General features: G+C 34.6%; 2 protein-coding genes across 2 annotated transcripts; one reads left to right on the top strand and one right to left on the bottom strand.

The window, feature by feature from the left end:
* The first annotated feature begins 5,898 nt into the window (after positions 1 to 5,898).
* Positions 5,899 to 8,275, top strand: LOC117318047 (echinoidin-like). Its single transcript, XM_033873048.1, has 2 exons — positions 5,899 to 5,980; positions 8,034 to 8,275. Exons 1-2 carry the CDS (start codon positions 5,899 to 5,901, stop codon positions 8,273 to 8,275), a joined length of 324 nt encoding a protein of 107 aa, XP_033728939.1.
* A 9,804-nt stretch (positions 8,276 to 18,079) lies between these two features.
* LOC117318045 (medium-chain acyl-CoA ligase ACSF2, mitochondrial-like) lies at positions 18,080 to 20,106 on the bottom strand. Its single transcript, XM_033873047.1, has one exon. The coding sequence runs from the start codon at positions 20,104 to 20,106 to the stop codon at positions 18,445 to 18,447; it is 1,662 nt and encodes a 553-aa protein (XP_033728938.1). The 3' UTR covers positions 18,080 to 18,444.
* Between the last annotated feature and the right edge of the window lie 4,980 nt (positions 20,107 to 25,086).

Genomic DNA, 25,086 nt, shown 5'->3' with positions numbered 1-25,086 from the left:
GAACATCAAATAGGTGATAAAAGGAGGATAAAGGCTGGGGAAAAAATGAAAATAATATAGATAGGCCGTTTCTTGACACTTTCCACTCAGAAGTAACAACGAAAAAACATTATTTACACACATTTAGGATATGAAAAACAAAAAGCATTTAAAAGTACACATATGAAATCACTTTTCGTATGGCGAAACATTATTGAAATCTAGCTAAAAGAAGGCCCTTTAGCGGTAAATATTAATATCTTATAAATATTTTACATGTCTTGCAATAATATACTAAAACATAATCAATATTATTAACATACTACAATGTACATGTATATACGGATACAGAGGCAATTCTTCAAGCGTCCATTTATGAATATAAATATAATTACAAGTGTTAACCTTTACTGCATTGTATCATGCTGCGTGTGTGTGACGAAATCAACAGCCTTAAGACAATTGAACAAACAAACAAACAAACAAAAAACAAAAAACAAAAACAAAAAATGCCTGTGTGCGTATGGTATAAATGCCAGTATTGAATTGTTTGGCTGTACTAGCATATGGTTTACCGACAAATGCTCCTATTCATTTTAAACTGATGCGCCGTAAGGCTGTTATCAATGAAGCTGATCTGTTTCTTATATCTGAACCTAGCTACACTGATTTCAGTCTCGAGATAACTATAAATGAAGACAATGCAATGGAATTGTCATTATGATTTCTGTTGCTGGGGTATCAGCTTAAAACAAGGATGGATAGTATTGCAACAGCAATACAAAGTCCCCTGCCTGAGCTAGAAGTGCACCTATTCATTTCCTATTTTTTTTTTTTGAAAAATGATTTTTCGAAAAAAACAAATGTGGGATGCACAACTACATGTTATACTGATCATGTATACCACCAAGCTTCGTTAAGATCGGAGTAGTACTTTAGGAGGAGTTGTCCGGACAACTATTGCGTGACAGACAGACGGACGGTAAACCTATAGTCCCCCCGTTTTTCAAACGGCAGGGGACTAAAAAGAAAGTGCCAAGATTAAAGCAACTATGCATGAAATCGCCTTAGTGAACCCACATTATAAAAAATTAATAAGTTTAACGTGGACTAGAATATCGAGCGCCGTTGCGAGACATTCAATACCCATTACAACACATACATAACTGTTCCACTTCAGTAAACACCCTTCTTCAAACAAGAATATAGGTAAGCCGTAGAGACAATCATCTTGGGAGACGAATATAGACGTTTGGGAGCTTGGGAAAAGCTTGGTAACGGCAGACTGAGAATTTCTAAACAAGGATAGAGATATACTAGAACATTGGACACATAGCACTGACGATCCATAGCTTGTATAACTCCAACATACATCTTAACGGTAGAGCGATTTGCCATACGTAACAACGACAGTCGAGAAGCAACTGCAAGCGCGCTACGTACCAAAGAATATATCAGAATGTTGTACTTCTTTGGAATATGTCAGATTTTATTAAACATCCGCCTGGTCGTTGGCGACTCATCTTTCTACGGATTTACGACTAATAGTATTACCGGGATGTATCCTCAGAGTAACCCGGACTTGGTGGTACCCGGGAACACCTCACTTTATCTATGTTTGATTTTGTGTGGACAAAATATTAACTGTATGTCCATTTTCACAAATGCTGGACAATGCCATCATTACTATAATGGCTTTGTGGACAATACTATACTCTCTCTAGATCCTGGTTGGAAGTTTTACAATGTATACACAGGTAGGGGTACATATTTATTATTGTATATTGAATCATATTTCATATTTCTGAAATAATCATATATATATATTATATCAAATGTTACACAGATGAATGGCTTATACAAGTTCTATCAAATTTTTCACTGATGAAAGGCGTATACAAATATATCGAACATCTCACTAATGAAAGGCGTATACTATTTTTTTTATCAAATATCTCACTACTGAAAGGGAATAAAAGTTAAATAAAATGTTTCACTGATGAAAGGCGTATACAAGTTATCGAATGTGTCATTGATGAAAGTCTGATACAAATCATATCAAATGTCTTATTGATGGAAGTCGGAAAGAAGTCATATCAAATGTCTCATTGATGAAAGGTGTATAAAAATTATCGAATGTGTCGTTGATGAAATACGTATAGAAGTCATATCATATGTCTCATCGATGGAAGTCTGATACAAGTTATATCACATGTCTCATTGATGGAAGTATGATACAAGTTATATCAGATGTCTCATTGATGAAAGTATGATACAAGTTATATCAGCTGTCTCATTGATGGAAGTCTGATACAAGTTATATCAGATGTCTCATTGATGGAAGTCTGATACAAGTTATATCAAATGTCTCATTGATGGAAGTCTGATACAAGTTATATCACATGTCTCATTGATGAAAGTCTGATACAAGTTATATCAAATGTCTCATTGATGGAAGTCTGATACAAGTTATATCAGATGTCTCATTGATGGAAGTCTGATACAAGTTATATCAGATGTCTCATTGATGGAAGTCTGATACAAGTTATATCAGATGTCTCATTGATGGAAGTCTGATACAAGTTATATCAGATGTCTCATTGATGGACGTCTGATACAAGTTATATCAGATGTCTCATTGATGGAAGTCTGATACAAGTTATATCAGATGTCTCATTGATGGAAGTCTGATACAAGTTATATCAGATGTCTCATTGATGGAAGTCTGATACAAGTTATATCATATGTCTCATTGATAAAAGGCATATAAAACTTGTATCAAATGTCATGTAAGGCGTAATAAAAGGCGTATACAAGTTGTTTCATATGTTAAAATAATGACATACTATAAGTTATACAAGTTATATACACAAGTTATATATAAATGTTATATATAAATGTTATATCACATGTCAAGTGATGAAAAATAATCAAAATCGTACATCGTATGTTTTCTCTCTTAGAATGACTTTGGAGATGGCAGGGTTTAGCGTGATGTAAAAACACCACGAAAAATGTATGATCGACATACAAAAATGTAATGGCCTCATCTGGAAACACTTCCTGGTGCGACATGAAGTCATACGTGATTGACGCCTATTGTTATGGCTGGTCAATTTCTGTTGTCAACACCGTAGCTATCATTTTTAGAATCTGACTAAACCCGGAGTTCACCTGTATTTGATATGACGGGTGCATTCGATGAATCAAGAGACGCTTACCCTGTAGAAACACATGGCTTAATCTCGTACATTTTAAAATAATTGCTGTGAAAATCGATACTTTAGTTCGTATTTTTGCCTTGTTTTGTCGATTTCGAATAAGCATTGCGGTTTCGTTTTAACGACTGTATTCTCTGTTGTTTTTCTTTTACCAGAAATATTACTGCAGTGATTTGACAGGGGTATTGTTAAGCTGATTCATTTTCTCTAGTTTTATGCACATTTCTGATGTCAAATTCCACCTACAATGTACATGTGCTTTTAACAGCTGAAAGGATATCATATATTTCATATGTGTAGGATCATAGAAAGATAATTTCATATGAAATTCCACGAATGTATTTTGTTTTGTTTTTTGTTTTTCTTAAATTTGTGAGTTTTGGGGAACACAAATAATGACGAATTCATCAAATGTAAAAAAGACGGAAAAATATTAGCTACCTTAGCACATAATTCAGAGAACTCAATTTTCGACGTTATAAGTCAAAATGTAAAGTACTTAATCGAACGGAGACAACCATTTCATTGCGTATTGATGAGGTCACGCAATTGTTTGTATTGTGACGTCATAATGCATTCGTGACTGCCACAGCCAATGACAAACGCTCCTGGGTATATTACATATGCAAACATATTGAAAGGGCTATTTCACTGCATAACCTGCGACTTTGTGATAATTAAAACATTTTATCACCAATTCCATTTGTCAACCTTTTACATTACTTTTCCATTACATAAACGCATGTTGCTGATAACACATTCTTGGTTGGCTAAAAGAGCTTCGTAGCAATTTATCCACCGGGACTGCGGTGGCCGAGTGGTTAAGTGTTCCGAAACTTCATCACTAGCCCTCCACCTCTGGGTTGCAAGTTGGAAACCTACTTAGGGCACTTGCCAGGTACTGCCCGTAGGCCGGTGGTTTTTCTCCGGGTATTCCGGCTTCCCTCCACCTCCAAAACCTGGCACGTCCTTAAATGACCGTGGCTGTTAATAGGACGTTAAACAAAATATCCAAACGAAAGAATACACTGAAAAAATAAAACATCCTGTGTTGTATTATACTTATTAATATACATGTGTATTTTTAAATATTAATTAAGAGTACATATGTGTTTCTTACTCAATACAATTCCAACAACATTCATTCACAGCAAAAGAAACTTAATTTACATTAAGACATTTGAACGAACTACAAAGAGATAATACAAAGTGTTAAAAGGATAGTAAGTCTCATCGTTTGTTACCCGGAGATTTGGTTTGGTTTGTTTTTGTTTAACGTCCTATTAACAGCCAGGGTCATTTAAGGACGTGCCAGGTTTTCGAGGTGGAGGAAAGCCGGAGTACCCGGAGAAAAACCACCGGCCTACGGTCAGTACCTGGCAACTGCCCCACGTAGGTTTCGAATTCGCATCCAAGAGGTGGAGGGCTAGTGATAAAGTGTCGGGACACCTTAACCACTCGGCCACCGCGGCCCCTTGTTACCGGAGAAGATTCACAACTATGGCAAGCCAAGTTGTCATGGAGCAACGTTGATCCAAGATTTTACCAAATTACATAAGATATCTACTAAACTTTATAAGATATCTTTTATAGTTTATAAGATATCTTATATAATAAATAAGATATCTTATATAATAAATAAGATATCTTACATAATAAATAAGATATCTTACATATTTTAAAAGATATCTTATATATTATATGAGATATCTTATCTATTATATAAGATATATTATATAATTCCATTATAAGATATCTTATAAAGAACGAGATTTGAACTCTCCTCCATTCGATGAAGTAGCCGGGGTGAAGCTGAAACTACAAATAATGGTTTGAAACAGATTTATAATTGCCATATTGGTTTACGGAGAAGATTCCCAACGCACATATATAAGATAAAAATTGAAACTTTTTTTTTTAAGTTTTCGTATGTTTACTACTCAAATAACCAGGGCTAGATAAAACACTTCACTAGTCTGGTGAAAGGAAAGGTTTTCCCGCGCCACCGGCAAACGAATCCTGAAAATACCATAACCGGTGTCTTTAATGTCAAAGGAATCGCGAACACTTTCAGTACATTTGACTTGGCTACCAATGATTTGTATAAACATATTGATGTTATTTTTTTCCATAGCGTCTCCGTGTTATTTTAGTTCGGATGTTGTGAATATATTTACGTTTGGTTATTGTACTACCAACTAATCCGATCCGTTGGTGTTATCTAGGATCAAACATCTATATTGTAATCCGATATTTGTTTTATCGCAAAGGCTTCCTGATGTAAGATATAATAGTGAATTTCTATTGTTACTGCATCACCACACAGACAGATTTGATGTGTTGACATTGACGTGTTGTCCCAATTCCAGTACATTATTCAATGAAGAATAAGGCAACATTTTAGATTTACTTGGAAAGAAACTTATCTCCGGTTCACGCTGTTTTCATCTCCTATTACATGTACGTCAAATGAAAGTAAAGCGTTTTCTATGATTTTATACTTTGTAGGTTTTTCAATCGTTATTTCATTTTCACTTTATTTCTGTTTATTTTGAATTTTACGGTTACTTTGTCACAGTTCTAGGACATATTTTATTCTTTAGATGGCTGCCCATACTTAAACGGATACATACACAGCAGACAGCTAAACATATGCTACAAGCTACATTTGGGAGGACAAAGGAACGCATATGACAGCATGGACACGTGCACTTCAGAAGGTGGAGAATTACTGCGGATCACGTCACAAGAAATACAAGATCACATCGCCGCTTTTCTAAGTATTCGTTTTCTTCAATAATTTTCCTTTTTTGTCTTTTTTTTTTTTTTTTTACAAAAATACGTAATTTTCTAAAACTGAAAACAAACTTTACACCAAGGAAAATAGTTCTTTACAATGTAAATGCCATTCAGAGATACTCATGAATCTATTATAAATTAAAAATGTGTAATTTTTTCTTTTACCCTAATTATTACATGAGAAATGCGTTTTTTGAATGCTGAAAATCGGTTAATAAAAAATTGACGGAAAACATCGTCAATATCTCTTTGATTACGGTTGTAGCCGTGAAAACTATTCGCCTTGAGAGTCAATTCTCTGAAAAATGGAAATAAGATCTTTTTACGTGAACATCATAGATCCTTTGACCTTAAGAAGATGTTTCACAACAAATAGGAAGATCGCGGTGGCCGAGTGGTTATGGTGTCCCGACACTTTATCACTAGCCCTCCATCTCTTTATTGCGAGTTTGAAACCCACGTGGGGCAGTTTTCTGGTACTGATCGTAAGTCGGTGTTTTTCTCTCCAGAATATTCCAGCTTTCCTAGGCCTCCATCCCCAAAACCTGGCACGTCCTTATATGGCCATGGCTGTTAATAGGACGTTAAAGAAAATAATAATTAAAAAAAAAAACCCCAAAAAAACCCCAAAAAACCCAGACAACGAAAAGGGCGATGCTACCAAGTTGAAATATAAATCATGACATAGCATCCATTAGATTTCCGATAAAGCACACACATCTCATCCGAAATTGACATTTGCAGAGTTGACGAATATGTAAATAATTTTTATACAAACAAGACACAACAAATTGTTACTGTATAACATGAACTATTCGTGTGTAAATTCTTCCGTGGTTTGGAGTTTTCAAATTATTTCGTGGGTTCTAAATTTCGTGGTAAGTCCATACTACAATAACTCAACAATAAGCAATACAACAATATATATCCACATTGTATCAATCACGAAAACAATGAAAGTTTAAACACAACGAAAGATTCACGTTATGCAGTAGGTAAAGTATATCAAAATATAACATTACATACGAGGGCTGATTGTTGTGAGCCTCATAATGAAGGATTTGAACTTTGCCATCTTTTGACATATTGTATTCATTTTCAACACAATCCCCTTCAGTTTCTATACACTTTAGCCAGCGATGTTTAAGGGCCTCAGTGGATCCTTATAGAACTACTTTTCTTGGCTGTTCAGAAAGTCATCCACTGCATGTTAGGGTAAAGGTGCCTGAAAAAGCTGTTTTCAGATTTGGAAATAGATGAAAGTCTGATGGAGCGAGATCAGGTGAATTAGGCGGGTGTTCAATCAAATTAAATCCACAATCGTGAATGGCTACCATAGCATTGACCGACTCTTTCATCCTAGCTCTAACCCTCACCGAATTTATCCATTTCGCAAAAGCCGCTTGTCTTGCTTACTTTAGAGTGTTACGTCGTCGATATAAACAAAATGAGACCACTCCTAGGGTACACGGCCCTACATAGTAAAGATAGTAGGTATTAAAAAGAACATCCTTGAGTACCTCCTTCAATACGAGGCTCACAACTTATCAATCATCCCACGTAGCTTAAATTAGATTTCCGCGAGATAAATTTTATACAAACACGACACGACAAATTGCTACTAAGTATTACTGTATAACATGAAATATTCGTGTGTAAATTCTTCCGTGGTTTGGAGTTTTCGAATTATTTCGCGGGCTTTAAGTTTCGTGGTAAGTCTATACTACAATAACTCCACAATAAGCAATACAACAATATATATCCACATTGTATCACTCACGAAAACAATGAAAGTTCATACAAAAAACCAAAGATTCACGTAATAAAATAGATAAACTACATCATAATATAACTGTATATAAGGACACTTAGGAAAACACAACAATGATTGCATCCTTTTGTTTATACTACTTCATAATACAAGAGCCTTGTTTTGCTAAGTTTCTTGATTTAAGTATCTATAAATATCAATTGACTAATTAAACAAATCAACGATACGCCAGAGGTTTTAGGATTGTTCTTCTATTTCCACAGGTGATGCAACCTGTCACTTTGTAGTACTAATCCAGGGTTCCGACCGTAACAGTGAGGGGATATTCAAGTTTGAGGACGGCACGGTCATGTCGTACATGAACTGGTATGGTACAGAGCCTAATAACTACATGGACGATGAAGATTTCCTCTTCCTCGTCCCTGGTGAAGGATACCGGTGGGGTGACGGTATTGATGTGGCAGCTACTGTCTCCTCTTTTATCTGTGAAATAGATATGAATTAACACTTTATGAAGCAATCGTCCATACAATGATATCGCCTCTGGATTAATGGTGATTTGTTTTTTATTGATGGGTTTAGACAAATATAGAAACACTTACCTTATGGTAATTGTACATTGTTTGCTTACTCGTTTTCGATATCTAGATGTAAAAATAGAAATTTACATAATATTATACAAGTGGTTCGCTCATTGTCAATAAATTATGACTGGATGTGGAGTCCTGCTGGCGGCAGTATGTTTCAGTGAGGTAGCACTATAATTCGGCATTATTTCACAAACAGACAAACGTGAACATAATGTAGCCTCCCTAAACATATATACACTACACCCATGCATATCGCACACAGTGAGGTCATCTTTAAATGACCATAGCTGTTCGTAGGACGTTTAACAATGCAAGGCTAAACTGCATCTACCCATAGAAATTATACATTTTTTTTAAAGTACATCTAAGGGGCTTAAATGAATCTTTTTAGTTTGAATAACGATTACTTAATTACGATATTATGCTTTTAAACATATTAAAATTGTTATTATTGTTATTATTTCGTTTAGATTTAAAGATAAAAACAATCTCTAAAATGTATATGAAGTATGAAAAGAAATGGTAATTTTATGACTGCTTTTTTATATTTCCTGGTTCCCCTAGTTTCCCCAGTTCGCGTTGAAAAGTTCTGTTTCCAGTCCCGCGTTGACAATTTCTGTTTCCCGTCCGTATTGACAAGTTCTGTTCCCTGTTCGCTTTGAAAAGTTTCTGTTTCCAGTTTGCGTTGAAAGGTTCTGTTCACAATTCGCGTTGAAAAGTTCTGTTTCCAGTTTGCATTGAAAGGTTCTATTTTCAATTCGCGTTTAAAGTTTCTGTTCGCAATTTGTATTGAAAGTTTCTGTTCCCAATTTGTATTTAAAAGTTCTGTTCCTAGTTTGTGTTGAAAGGTTCTGTTACCAATTCGCGTTGAAAGTTTCTGTTCCAAATTTGTATTAAAAGGTTCTGTTCCCAATTTGCGTGGAAAGTTTCCGTTTCCAATTCGCGTTGAAAGTTTCTGTTTCCAATTCGGGTTGAAAGGTTCTGTTTTGTTCAATTCTCTGTTTTCCTTAAATGTCCGCTGTGCAAGCTGACCTTGTTTACTTCAGCGGAACAAAATGGATAAAAATAGTTTGAAATACCATATCTTAATTCAATCGGTACTAGATATTGATTCATCAAGTAAAAACATTCCATACATTCATTATGTATCCTACATACAATGGTTATTTTAAACACATATGTTCATTGTCAGGGATTATTCAGGGATTTGTAGAATGCCGACCATTTTTAAATTGCAAAATCTGGATGAATACAGGAGTAAGCAAGAGATTATCAAAGTTGATAAAACGGTGTAAATGATCTCACTTTGATAAAATGTTATCTTAGAAACAAAATTATTTTCTTCCTTTTTCCAGTTTTGTTGTTATTGTTGTCGTCATTGTTGGTGTTGTGGTTGTTGTTGTTGTTGTTGGTGGTGGTGTATATTTACAAAACAAGACGTTTCATGACTCCGCATGAACATCATTGATAAATTATTAAATTGTTATGACACAAAATCGAAAATATTGATCAAATTAATTAAAGAAAAAAATATTTGCACTATGTCCGGAGGTGCGATTAAATAGTCTACGGTAAAATTACGGTAAACTCATAAAATAATCCTACCTTCAAGGCGTTGTCTGGTCAAATGTGTTAAGGTTATTTATATTGATCTTAAACAAACATGAAAATGTTTGCATTAAAACTACAGGAAGAGGGAGTGACAGTAATATAATATTTTCAGGCGAAACAAACATTTTCTTTATTGACATAGTTTTATAATCATATTGTACTTTATGACCGGATGTACTTAATCAATACAAATTTCCATTGGGTATATTCAAGTGTTTTTTAATCAAATCTTTTAAATGGTGGACATATATCAATATTCTTCCCCGGTAAACTCTACTTAAACGATACAGTATGACCCTTTGGCAGTTGTAACACGAAAATCTCCGCATCTTTTGTTTGTTCATTACGGAACTGACAATTATCATTAATCTTAATACATTAAATCATTAGCAAACAATAGCTTGTACCAAAATAAGTAATTGATCGAAGGCTATATATCAAGAGTAGTGTATTATAGAATCATGTTGGCCTTCGTGGTATTGGTTTTTAAAGTTGGTGGTCTGAATCGGTTAACACTTTAAGATATTTTTTTTCTAAACCGTGTCTTTTGTCTTAATGGTATTTGGGCCATGGAAGAAAAATCTACTTCAAATTATGCTTGAATCAGTCCATCGCCGTGTTGATCCGTTGTGCGTTCGTCAAGTGAAATAAATTTAGCTGGTATCGACGGCTTATTAATAGTATCGCATACTTTTGATTTGATAAGTCGAAATTAGGATTTATTATTTCGAAATTTCAACATAGCATATTCAAATTTGGAGTTATGAAGTCCAAATTTTAAGTAGGTCGAAATTTTGAATTATCAAGTCAATCTTCAAACTTTCAAGTCGTAATTACCAGGCGATAAAACAATTTCGTATAATTCCTAAAAATATTCGAGATAGTCATCAAAATATTAAGTAATTTTGTCGAAATTTAGAGTTATCAAGTCAAAAGTTCAAGTAATAGCTCGAAACGTCCAGTAAGTAAGCAGAAAGTTCGAGCTTGTAACAAGGAAAACGAAATGATCTCCTAATCAACATGACCCTCATATTCTTTTGTTCTTTTGAGAACTTTTCGTATAATTACACAATTAAAAAGTTGTTGTTGATGTTGTTCTTTCTTTTTCAAATTTATGCTTTTTACGTGTTCCTGTGCATGTAATTTGATTTGATTTGACATATTTGTAAATAGTCATGTGAAAATATCAATCATTAAATACTGCCGATATTGATATAGACTTTTACTTTTCGTTAATTTGTTGAAATGTTTCGTAATAATTATGTTTTGTAAATTGAAACTAAGATGAATAATATTCTCGCGCACCAGGTAATGCGGTAAATGTGCATGCTGTTACTTATTTATTCAAACTTTGGTGACTAATAATCTTTATAAGGTTGAAATTGGGTTTATTTTAATTCTAATGACTAATATTCTACTGTGGGATTATAGTTTTGTATATTCTATTTTCAGTGACTAATATTCACTAAAATATGATAGTTTTGTTTATTCTAACATATTATACGAAAATATGTTTATCTTAATTTTATGACTAATTTTCTAATTTAATACGATAGTTTTATTTTTTCAAACTTTTATGATCAATATTATCTATAATAAGGAAATTTGGTTTGTTCTATTTAGTGACTAATATTCTTCTATAAAAAGGTAATTTTGCTTATTCTAACTTTGGTGACTAATATTTTTACGGTATTTTTATGGCACATTAATTAATTAGTCCTAAGTTTGGGATCACTTATCTCCATCAATGTGGTACGAGTAGTTTTGTGTATTGTATACTTAGATGACTGATACTTATATTCTGTCTGTGTGAGCTATATAGAAAAAATGACAAGGGCATTAATACTTTCGCATATATCCTTTTGAAGTTGCAGCTAACACCAACCTTAGATCAATGTTGAACATAACTATGACAGGTTTCATATAAATGATAATATGATATTATAAACACAATACATTTCTTGGTTTAGTATACATACAATACATATACGTACATATATACATATTTCATACCATCAAACTGATATGGTCATTTATGACTTTATAATTTTTTTCCTTCAGATATCGGATGAGGATATATTCCCCAGCATTTCAATATTTATTCTTGCAACACCACTGGTTTTGATAAATAATTCTGATGAATATTAACTGGATCATCAATGTTGAAAATGAAACAAAATAATTCATGTTAAAAGGGAATTGTTTTTATTGTTGTAGAAATCTATAGAATAATTCTGAATAAAATAGTATTGAATGGTTCCAATATTTGCCTTTATTATCTAAATGTACATGTTTTGAAATTCTTATAATATCAACCGTTTATCATGTCGTGTGTAAGCCGATATCATTGATATTCCAAACATCATGAAGTACCGGGATATTACCAGAAGACTGGGAATGCGCAAATGTAACAGCTATATTAAAAAGGGAGACCGTAAGAAAGCATGGAACTATAGGCCAGTCTGTCTAACCAGTGTCGCATGTAAGGTAATGGAGTCAATTATAAGGGAAGAAATTATGAAGCATATGAGGAGAAACAAGCTTTTTAGCAAAGCTCAGTTTGGTCACATTGATGGCAAAGTTATGAATGAGTGGACAGAAATTTCGGATAAAGAAAGAGGTGTCGATGTGTAATTTATAGTAATTTTATGAAGGCGTTCGATAAAGTTCCTTATCAACGCCTAATCCATAAACTTGGAAAAATACGGAATGTCTGTGACGTTTTCTTCTTAGATATCGAACTTTTTGCTCGAAAGAAAGCAGAGGGTCGTCGTAAATGGAGCGAATCTGAATGGAACCATTCAATATTCTCATTTACCACATGGATCGCTTTTAGGGCCATAAATGACACGCCGGAAGTTACAAGTCCCGTAACGAATACATTATATATTTTGCGGACGATACGAAGACATTTCGCTGTGAATTCTGACAGTCTTCCTCTTTATTGATTAATGAAGAGGAAGACGGTAATATTTTACAGCAAGATATATTTGCTCTACAGTTGTGGTCCGAAGTCTGGCAATTCCGTTTTCATCCAGAAAAATGCAAACTGGTGCGCGTGGGTCAACTTCGAAAATGACATCGGCCTCACAGCAGACAATACATTATCATTTGATAAACATGTATGTGAAAGGGTGAAAAAGCTAACTCGATAATGGGAATTTTCCGGAAAACAATATAATCAATGAGACTTTTTGAATTGTTGTACACATCTTTGGTTAGACCATACATCGAGTATGCGAATCAAGTTCTCGAGCCCTCATCTTGAAACACACATTGAAACGACAGAAAATGTTCAACGTCGAGCAACAAAACAAATACCTGGGCTGAAGGACTTGCAATATACCGAACAATTACAAAATCTAACTAACACTAGCATATAGAGATCACTTGGTGATATAATTGAGGTCTACAACATATTATCAGGGAAATATGATTGTGCATCAGATATCTTAAAAATCAGACATGGTTCCTCAACAAGGGGCGTGGCCTCAAGATCAAGAAAAAAAACCTTCGAGATTAAATGTAAGAAATAGTCCCCCCTTGAATGTAGTAAATGCAAACACTGTAACGTACAGTATTTGAACATAAGTTAGGCGAACATTAGGAAAAAGTTAATCACAGAGATATTATTTCAATTGTAAATTCTTCATTTTTAATATGTTATTCATTACAGAGCCGACTGTCAAAGGAATGAAATTTCCTACTTTTGTCAGAATAAAATCTATGTATTTATGTATGCACATTCATTTGTATACACATAGAGGTGTAATCACTAATTACCACACCTGACAAATACAATTCAACATGTGTGCATTTATTTGTAAATACAATTTACATACAAAATTATTTTTGTTTTGTTTTTAATAAAGTAAAATACAATGCCCCTATTGAATCATAATTATAAGCAACAAAGCTTAATAGTTAGGTAAGGTATCTCTTTTGAAGCGGATTGATCCTGATATCCGGGGCTGACACAGTTATTCCTGACCAGAGTCGCCATTGTTTCACTTATACGTGTCAAGTACAGATGAATTTACACTATAGACGGTCAAGCATTTCAGGTCAGACACTGCTAGCGATCCGATGTGATCGATTATCAACAGTTACACGGTTAAATCAAAGTGTCACCTGATATATTTTCGTACATATTCCACAAGATATTGAAGGAGGTACTTAATTTATTTCTGGCCACGGGAGTAATTTATTTACAACAATGTGAAACTACCTTGCACACCTTTGCTCCCAGGCACAGCACACTATGGTATTGCTGGCGGATGCAGTAACATTTATTATACTATTTAATATGTTCTTAACTTTACAAATGGTCATGATGTCAATGAAATTCGATCCAGGACTCTGTTTGCGTCTCATGTGTATACAGATATAGACACCTCTCGCCTCGTTCTGAAAATCACAGCGGCAGGGGAGATAACAACAAACAGTGATTATGAAAAGGGTCTGTCTAATACAGTTTCAATCAATAGATCTGTCATCTTCATATCACTTATTATTTTAGAATGTCGGACCAAAACACATTTATCAATATATGGACTGTAGGTCATACTCAATAAAACGCATGTGTGTTTTATCAATATTCCGTCAAAGGGGTCCCGTAAAGGATTTCTGATATGGTTCAATGTTTTCACTTTACCATTCATTTAAATAAGAATTGTCTATTTTAACACAAATTATCAAGCGAACCAAAATGTGAATTTTCTATTGAATTTTTTTTTTTATTAATTTTTCAATTTATTTACATTAGACTCGGTTAAATCCGGATCTTTGTCTAAACCGGTCGAGTAATTGGTTTGTCTGTAGTTGTTTAAATCCTTATTCAGTCTATTCTGTAATCCTGGCCAGCCTATTTCTAGATCCTGTTCTATATTTACACTAGTAAATCTACTTATGGAAACCGGCGTCTGCTTCATTCTGATAAGTGTGCAGCAGTGACTTCGTGGGCTTCCGGCGTGTCTTTATACAGTGCCTGATTATATTCAAGGGCTTTAAGTGAACTGACGATTATTCAAATAGCAATATATATTGACCATGGCCATGGGATGTACCTATAGAATTTAGAATCAACAACCCGACACTCTTCAACATTAACCATCATCTTTAAATACAATGCAAACATCTGCGACTGGTTATCTAAGATGTGTGGAAATCTTAATTGATGTTTTCCCATTTTTTAGTTTTACTTTTTCTAGATAGCAGCATGCCTGCTTTCCAAAAAGCGTTGGTTCCAATTGATTCAATATTAGACGAGTAAAGAAGTAGTTAAGTAGAGAGAATGGAAAGAACATCATTGTGAGGAGATCATAGAGTAGATAGTCGCGGCAGAAATCAAGAGAAGAATTAAAAAAGAAACAGCTCTCCCAAATGTAAAATAGAGGCAACAGAGCAATACTGTCCCCCAATGCCACTGAAGACAGAAATCACAAAATAACACAAACTCCTGCAATTCTGCAGGTGCTTCTACATTATGGTATATATTGCATTGTACATGTAAAACTCTTACTATTATAAAATACTTGAAATTGACTCAATTATCATATTTTCATCCCATAACAGATAAGAAATGCTATAACCTAAGAAAACAAGTTAAAAGTTTAAAAGCTGAGACACACAATCTCTAGCAAAGTTCAAAATCAATATTAAGAAATATATACCGTAGCACTAATTCGTATTATTTTCGTTAGGAATATTGTAAACGATGGGACTGCAATACAGGTGTGTACAAGTGTGTATATCTGATCCAAGCCCATGTTGATTAAAGGTGAGTCCCATATCCATATGAAAAATATGTGTATGAATATGTGTAAATGATGCAGTTTAAAGTTATGTACAACACTATTTCCGAATCGGTCGTTTTGGTGATGTTGGTACCTTCATGCATGTGTCACCAAAACATCGGTGATTGTATAACGGTTAGAATTTTTGGTTTAACTTTTTGCCTTCTCAGTTTATTAATATTTCTTGGCCCAGTTGTTCAAAAGGTGATTAGCTTAATCACTTGATTAATGAAAATTTCATTTCTCCTTTACTTCAAATCATATGTGTGTATATCCTTCAAAATCAGCAGGTATGAAGAGACTGGTAGGTGTTACAGTTTCAGAAAATTTTGTCAAATAAGTTTTACCAGAAATTAATTCATTAAGGTTTTAATGTTGTGGTTAAACAGTGATTAGCCTAATTTCTTTTTGTTCCACCAGATGACCAAATTATCGATATATCCTATGAAGTAAAATACCACGTGTAACAGGAGAGGATACAATGTAGTGGCCAGACCGGGGTTCGAACCCGGGGCCTCCAAACACTAGCCGGATGCTCTACCAATTGAGCTACCTGGTCACCGATGATCAACCCAGTCCAGTCCCACTACACCACGCATATACGTTCCATATGCTTAATTCGTAGATGTGATGCATACGATGGAACGTGTAAGTTGGGATCTAGACTTTATGTCTCAAATCACCAATATTGTTTTATTTATTGCTGGAAACAATGTCGAGATATTACCTGTTATAACTTCCTCCAGAATTGTACTAAAGACAAACAATATATTAGCATCTTTCAAAACAAATTGAGAGCTAGAATACGGTAAAGTAAACATGAATCATACTGTACCATACAGCTGTTTTGTCCCTCAATAGCTTTAATTATTTTCAATGTTGCATTTTTAAAAGGAACGTATGCATATGTGTGTATTATAAATCGTGTAATTATTCAAATGAATTCAAACATGACAAACATGTTACGACAGATGACGTGGACTAAACAAATATCTTAAAATTACAAATGGATCAAACTGAAAGATAAACATAACTGACCCTCTAATTGAGCTTATTTCTCTAACTTACTTTTGCCTTTATTGCCTCTAGCATCAATGGTTTGTTTGGTTTGTTTTTGTTTAACGTCCTATTAACAGCCAGGGTCATTTAAGGACGTGCCAGGTTTTGGAGGTGGAGGAAAGCCGGAGTACCCGGAGAAAAACCACCGGCCTACGGTCAGTACCTGGCAACTGCCCCACGTAGGTTTCGAACTCGCAACCCAGAGGTGGAGGGCTAGTGTTAAAGTGTCGGGACACCTTAACCACTCGGTCACAGACTTACATTTGAAATCCCCAGAATAACAAGATGAGGATCGTGAACTATACTCGACATGTAATAGGTCACCTAGGGTAATGGGTAATGTGTCAGACCTTCAAAATGGTAACTTAGTTAATTTTCATATTTAGGCTTTATCAGTGAAATCGTTCTGATTTTGATAATCAAAAAGAAGCAGATACGAATATTAATAAATCTTGGTGAGTGAAATTTTAACAAATTCCGACAAAGCCTGGTAGCGATAATATATGAATATTTATGAGGTCAATACATGATTTTATCGACCTAAAACTACTCAGGATGGTATCGGAGGTCAAATCTTTCTTTTGTCGATATAACCATCAATTTTGTCATCATTATATTGTCATCAATGTTCTCTGCATTTTCATCAATGTACACTTCATTGTAATCAATGTATGCTTTATACTACAATGGCTGCATGGTATGTGCGTGTATAAGATAGTGTTAGGCAGCCTACGTGCTAGTCTGCCTAAACATGGCCAGATCTGCCTAAACATGGCCAGATATGCCTAAACATGGCCAGATCTGCCTAAACATGGCTAAGCAACCGAATGTGCATTCCGGAAGAGTGAATTCACGTGTAAATGACAGACGTAATTAAATCATGCTTACCTTAACTACAAGATTGATATTTCCTTTGATTTTAGATTCTACATTGTGTTGGCGTTGTCGATGAAGCAAAAGACACTTACCTTTCCGGTGCACCTAAATTGTGGTAAATGAAGCAGAAAACGCCCCCTTTAAGAACACTTGGCCTAATTGTGAATGAAATTGAAAAAAAACCCCAGCTCTTTAATACAATATTTTTTTGAATAAATTCAATTTTCACTTAGTCGGTTCGACAATTACACGGTGGTTTTCATTGTTAGACCATCGCATCATTTGACCTAAATAATTGTTACAAACAAGATACCCTGTTCATGTTTTGTTTTAATATATTATCATTAATACGATTACATCTGCCATGAATTTCAGTGATAGAACACTTTTGTCGGATTCTGTTAATACAACAAAATTAATTAGGGTGATTTTCGTAATTCAAGGTTTTGTTTAAATCTTATAACATTAAGGTTCAAAACCAGTAGGTATGAAAATTATACACAATTATACATCTAATACTAAATCGTACCAAACAATTTGCAATAAAAGTAAAAAAGTGATCTAAAAATCAGTCATAATTAGCATGGAGAATTAAAGGCGTTCTTAAATAAGACACACATATTTTATATGATTCAACTTCATTCTGTCTAAATGTCATTTTTTGGAACCTACTCCAAAGTCGTTTTAGATATACTGTATAAAAATTCTGATCTGATTTCGTAATATCCACAGATAATTTCCAATCAGCGAGCAGAAATATTTAAAATGTCCGCCGCCTGTCGCTTAAGTGTTTGTTTATCAATCTTTCCAGTAAAGAGAAGTGGAAAGTTGTCCAACTTGACAAAATACTTCGGCATGGATCCCATTCCATCCGCCGACTCTACCTTAGAGAAGTTATCTGTACAGTATCGCTGTACGTCTGACGGAGACAGATCCACTCCATCTTTTGCTACGTAACAGACGCAGACTTCTTCATACAGGCGTTCATCTGGTACTGCCACCGTCGCCACTAGGTTGATACCTTCCATCTGTTTCACCACGTCATCCACCACTCCTGGCAGCAACTTTCGTCCTCCTCGGGAAATATTCTCCTTAACTCTCCCGCGCACGATCAAATGTCCTGCTGGTGTAATCAAGCCAATGTCCTCTATCCTGAACCAACTAGGCCTGTCCTTTGTATATGCCTTATCGGTCATTGCCTCGTCTGCGTGATAACGCTTCATCAAAAAGCAACTCCTGATCTGAATCTCTCCTTCCTCGCCGATCGGCACTACTTGCCCATTTTCGTCAACTATCTTGGCTTCTACACCGGGGAAGAGTTTTCCAACGTCTCCAGTGTCGAAGTCGTCGCTATTAGAAACAACACCCGATATAGCCATGGCCTCTGTTGAACCATAACCCACGGTCAACGTTTTGCAGAATCTGCCTATTACCTGGTAACAGAGACGATCTACGATCTGACCACCAGTTGCTATGGACTCTAACCGAAATCCGTCATCTTCTATGTTGTCTTGTTCGGCGATAAGATCGAATAGACAATATGGCATGAACATCGCTTCCTCGACGTTTTCTTCTGCTATGATTTTCCAAACTGTTTTGATCCCATTTCTAGTTATATCAAGATTTGAGTCAGTAAAAACTTGAGTACTCCCCATAATCGTTGCAAAAGCTTGTGATCCACCCAACCAGCCAAGCGGACGGCTGTTAAAAGTCTTCTTTGCTTTAAATTTTTTATCATTGAATGATTCAATGGCAACAGTGAAAGCAAAATGACTATGGACGACCATTTTCGGGTTGCCAGTACTACCGGAAGTCGTAAATATGACGGCATCATCTTCGGGACAAACTTCCGGTAATACAATAGAAGCATCATATGCTATCTGAATATCATTAATGAGAGTGTGGTTGATGCTTGTTGAGTACGATTGTCTTAAAAAGATAAATTGCCGTCTGTTGTCAGTTGCGTCTTCTCTGTTCTCGAGACTTCTTATCGTCGGTAGAAAATCATCGTGAACGCCGGGATCAGCAAATATTATACGACATTTAGCTTTCTCTAAAACGTCGGCGCAATCTTTCGCATTTTTGACATCGATGTTGAGGTGAAGGACAACCGCTCCCGCCAAGAGGATGCCAAATTCCGCTACAATTCTAGGAATCGTATTCGGACCAAATAACCCAATCTTGTCCTGTCGCTGTACACCGGAAGTGACGAGGTACTGGGCCACACATCTCGCTTTCTCATACAGATCACTGAAAGTGATACACTGGCGGTGTCCATCGCCACTGCGGTAGATGAATGCCTCTGTATTAGAAAGGGTTTCTGCATTTCTCTTGATGGCATCATTTAAAGTACCGTAATGGCTCGGCGCCGTTTGATTAGTGTGTAAATAGCTCAGCTTGCTCATAGTAGCTGCAACAACAACAAATGTTATCAATATATGATTTCAATATAATACCAAATATAATGACAGGTTTAGAGAAAGAAGTATATTTTTGTTTTACTGAAAAAAACAAATATTTATACACTACTTAGCGGATACAATGATATAAAATGATAATAAATATTCTATTAGCATGTCACATACTTCATAATACGTACATAATAGTGTCATCTAAAATATGGTATGATTCATCAAATGACCAGCCAGTATTGGCTACAAGACACAGAACGCACTAAAAGTAATCAATCATGGTTAAATGAACTACGTTTCCTCGTGCATGAAATTATTACTTTAGTTGTTAAAAAAGTAAACGTATCTTTCGAACTCATATATAAAAATCTGATGACATATCATTAGCCTTTGTAAAAACAGGTATCCTAATTTCATTATGATACTCGAAATCACACAGAAAATGAATTTCATATTCAACAGAGCTAGACTCATTTTGACACATTCAAATAGAAAGTAGATTATTTATTTTCGCCGGAGGTTAATATTTTATAAAAAAAAAACCCATAGTTTTAAATCATATATCTACTATTGGTCAAATAAACGCTGTTAAATGGTTAATTATACTAATAACCTTATATTTGATATGGTATCTGCTATAGGGAACAACCAACCAATTGAAAAAAAATATTTTTGAAACAGCCCCTGTGTATAGAAAGTTGATCCAAGGATAAAATGTCTGGCAGCCACTGATTGGCCAGTATGTTATGAAGTGAGAAAATAGATATGTAGCCTGATAGGTAACTATCACTAAGAAATGTTGATATAAATTTCGTAAGTCCGATTGGTTTTTTCCCCAAAAGTTCACGTAATAATAGTAAACAGGTAAACATTTAAGATTTTTGAGAATTTTTACTGCGAAATTCACTTATTTTCAAAATGGCTACCCTGGAGAAAATTTGAGCTGAAGGACCCAACTTTTTTTTTTGATTAGGTGTTATATCAGACCCTAAACTTTTGTTATAAACCATAATCGTCATTTTCAATTCAAGAATTTGAATGAAATAATCCAAAACGTTAACACTAAAGTCTATGGGAAAACAATTGGTTGGTTGGTCTCTATATAGGGTTCGTCTTACTAATAATCCCATATTATTGCTAAAACGACGTCTTTACTAGATAATGCAACTTACCAATAACCCTATTCTGTCGTTCAGACTATTAGTATCTCTAAACTAAACTATATGATACAATTTACCAATCACCCAATTTCATCGTTCAGACTTTCTCTAAACTGTAGGATACAATTTTCCAATAACCCGATTTCGTCGTTGCAATATTATCTGTAAACTGTTGGTTGCAATTTACTAATAACTTAATTTCATCGTTCAGACTATCTCTAGACTATAGGATACCCTTTACCAATAACACAATTTCATCGTTCAGACTATCTCTAGACTATAGGATACACTTCACCAATAACTTAATTTCATCGTGCAGACTATCTCTAGACTATAGGATACTCTTTACCACTAACTTAATTTCATCGTTCAGACTCTCTAGACTTTAGGATACAATTCACCAATAACTTAATTTCATCGTTCAGACTATCTCTAGACAATAGGATACAATTCACCAATAACTTAATTTCATCGTTCAGACTATCTCTAGACTATAGGATACAATTCACCAATAACTTAATTTCATCGTTCAGACTATCTCTAGACTATAGGATACAATTCACCAATAACTTAATATCATCGTTCAGACTATCTCTAGACTATAGGATACCCTTTACCAATAACACAATTGCATCGTTCAGACTATCTCTAGACTATAGGATACCCTTTACCAATAACACAATTGCATCGTTCAGACTATCTCTCGACAATAGGATACAATTCACCAATAACTTAATTTCATCGTTCAGACTATCTCTAGACTATAGGATACCCTTTACCAATAACTTAATTTCATCGTTCAGACTATCTCTAGACTATAGGATACAATTTACCAATAACTTAATTTCATCGTTCAGACTATCTCTAGACAATAGGATACAATTCACACATAACTTAATTTCATCGTCCAGACTATCTCTAGACTATACGATACAATTCACCAATAACTTAATATCATCGTTCAGACTATCTCTAGACTATAGGATACCCTTTACCAATAACTTAATTTCATCGTTCAGACTATCTCTAGACAATACGATACAATTCACACATAACTTAATTTCATCGTTCAGACTATCTCTAGACTATACGATACAATTCACCAATAACTTAATATCATCGTTCAGACTATCTCTAGACTATACGATACAATTCACCAATAACTTAATATCATCGTTCAGACTATCTCTAGACTATAGGATACCCTTTACCATTAACTTAATTTCATCGTTCAGACTATCTCTAGACAATAGGATACAATTCACCAATAACTTAATTTCATCGTTCAGACTATCTCTAGACAATAGGATACAATTCACCAATAACTTAATTTCATCGTTCAGACTATCTCTAGACAATAGGATACAATTCACCAATAACTTAATTTCATCGTTCAGACTATCTCTAGACAATAGGATACAATTCACCAATAACTTAATTTCATCGTTCAGACTATCTCTAGACAATAGGATACAATTCACCAATAACACAATTGCATCGTTCAGACTATCTCTCGACAATAGGATACAATTCACCAATAACTTAATTTCATCGTGCAGACTATCTCTAGACTCTATAGGAAACCCTTTACCAATACCCCCATCTCTTCGTTGATGATGTACAGTTACTTACCTATTTTGCTATCCTGTCGATCAGATGTGTACAAGCAATGTTCTTCCCTATGGTCGATATGATACACACCTATATGTTATATCCCAGAGAAACATGACCGAGAAATTAAAGGAGTGTTCATTTAATTTAACCATACACATGATTACTGTCATAGCCTTCTTAGCGCGCTTAGAATGACGATACATGCTTTGCATCTTTAACTTATCTATTATTTCAGGCGTATAACGTTTTGGATGAAGTACAAAGCAGGATGTTCAATAAATGAATAAATTATAAATAAGTAAATGTTGCAGTCATCCTCTTTTCGTCTTATGTCTACGTCACCGTTTGTCTGTCACGTGACTTGTTGGCTATATTCATGTGTACATATCGCTTATTCTACTGGCGTAAATGTTATTTTATTTAGCCATATTGTTAATTTTGTTCAAGTAGAACAGGAATGTAGATATAGTAATAGAAAAATGTTTCCACATTGTAGTTCCCTGTGGATAAAATCTAGCATTGCAATATAAATGAAATGTAGAGACACGTTTTATTACTCTAACTTAATCACTGGACGGTGTCAATTCCGTGACGAGGTAAAATATATGTACTAAAACAAACATAATAATATTTTTAATGATAGTTCGAGGCCGTGTCAAGGACTTCATGAATATGAATAAGTTACAATTGATCATGTTATGGAATACTCAGTAGCAACGTAAAGTACGCAATTGTTATTCAAGAATTCAGCAATTAAATGAGAATATCAACAGTATTTGCATGATCAAAGAATGTACGTCGTATATGTGACAAAATGTAAATGTGTGAAGCAATAACACTAGAAATACAGAGAATTAAAAAAAAAAATCTCAAATCCTTTCTGACGGCAACATGATGGAGTCATGGCATGGACAAACATACCTTCCGAAAAGTTATAGTGTACAGTTCCACTTCGGTGCACAGAAAGGATGGCGCAATTTGAAAAGCAAATTCTATGTTGAGACAGTAAAGAAAGAGATAGAAAAACAGTGTCGTTTTGAATGCAACATGTATCATCTTAGCTCTCGAAATAAGATTTTTTTTTTATATTTAAGCTTTTATCTTATATAATTCAATTTTCAGAGAGCTATAAAGATTATTCAACATAAAGGTTGGGACTTCACTGTTACCATAACCTCACCGATTTGATAAAACATTTTCCCTGTCCATCTTACGCTATGTTACTTTTCATATATCAATCTTGTTAAATCAACGGATTGTTTGGAAAGGTTACAGGTCTTTTGGCTTCGCTATTGTAGGTTCCTCAGTCCATGTAGGTAAGTTCAATTAATATTCATGCAAAGAACACTTTTGCTCGGATCCAGTGTTCAGCGTCTACCACCCGCAATCTCGAAGGATTGTACGAGACACAATGTATTTGCACCTTTGAAAACAAATGAAGAGTTGGAAGATACAGCAGAACAAACCTGAATTATACTTGACCATACAGCGTATATTTTGCTGATATTTAAACTTCATTATTTGAAAACCCTTGATATACTCCACAAATGTGCAACAAAAGCTGCAAAACATGCACATCAAAATTAATTAAAAGTCGAACGTTTTTTCATTGCCACCTGGACAAGGATTTACAACACAGACTGCCAAACTTGTCAGTTCTGTAAACCATCTAATTTTCAGGAGCATATTACAATCATGTATATCATTATATTTATACTTGTCTGGCATTGTCACTACAGTTGTGTATATAGTCTGTTTGAGAGCTCTGGCATTGATGTACGTTTAAATGCCACCTACCACGCGCTATACTTATCAGCGTATTAATACAACAAAAACCGGAACTACAATATCCAGGATAATTAATTTTAACCACTAATTATTTGTCTACATTATTTGTTATAAAAAATATGCCATCTCTCTCTCTCTCTCTCTCTCTCTCTCTCTCTCTCTTCTACATATTATGTACAAAAGTGTTTGCTTTTGTGTGTGTATGTGTGTGATGAGGGTGTGTGTTGATGTGTGTATTTGAAAGTACAAAAGTCTGTATACTGTTGTGTCTGCGAGTGTGTGTGAGAAAGAAAGAAAAAAAATTATGTTACACATATGTCATTGATAATGAATTGTACCTATGATGTGCATATTGCTGCTGCTGCTGATGATGATAAAATTGTGAGTTTTATTGATGATGAATGATGATGAT

The sequence above is a fragment of the Pecten maximus genome, chromosome 19 (assembly GCF_902652985.1).
Source record: "Pecten maximus chromosome 19, xPecMax1.1, whole genome shotgun sequence".
NCBI classification, from domain to species: Eukaryota; Metazoa; Mollusca; class Bivalvia; order Pectinida; family Pectinidae; genus Pecten; species Pecten maximus.
This window is presented reverse-complemented; position numbering and strand designations above follow the sequence as displayed.

What these genes read in the sequence shown, in the direction of transcription:
- LOC117318047 (XM_033873048.1), top strand. Translation starts at nt 5,899, where the DNA reads ATGGACACGTGCACTTCAGAAGGTGGAGAATTACTGCGGATCACGTCA. An exon ending in TCACATCGCCGCTTTTCTAA is followed by an intron (nt 5,981 to 8,033) that starts GTATTCGTTTTC and finishes CTATTTCCACAG; the next exon opens with GTGATGCAACCTGTCACTTT.
- LOC117318045 (XM_033873047.1), bottom strand. Translation starts at nt 20,106, where the DNA reads ATGAGCAAGCTGAGCTATTTACACACTAATCAAACGGCGCCGAGCCAT.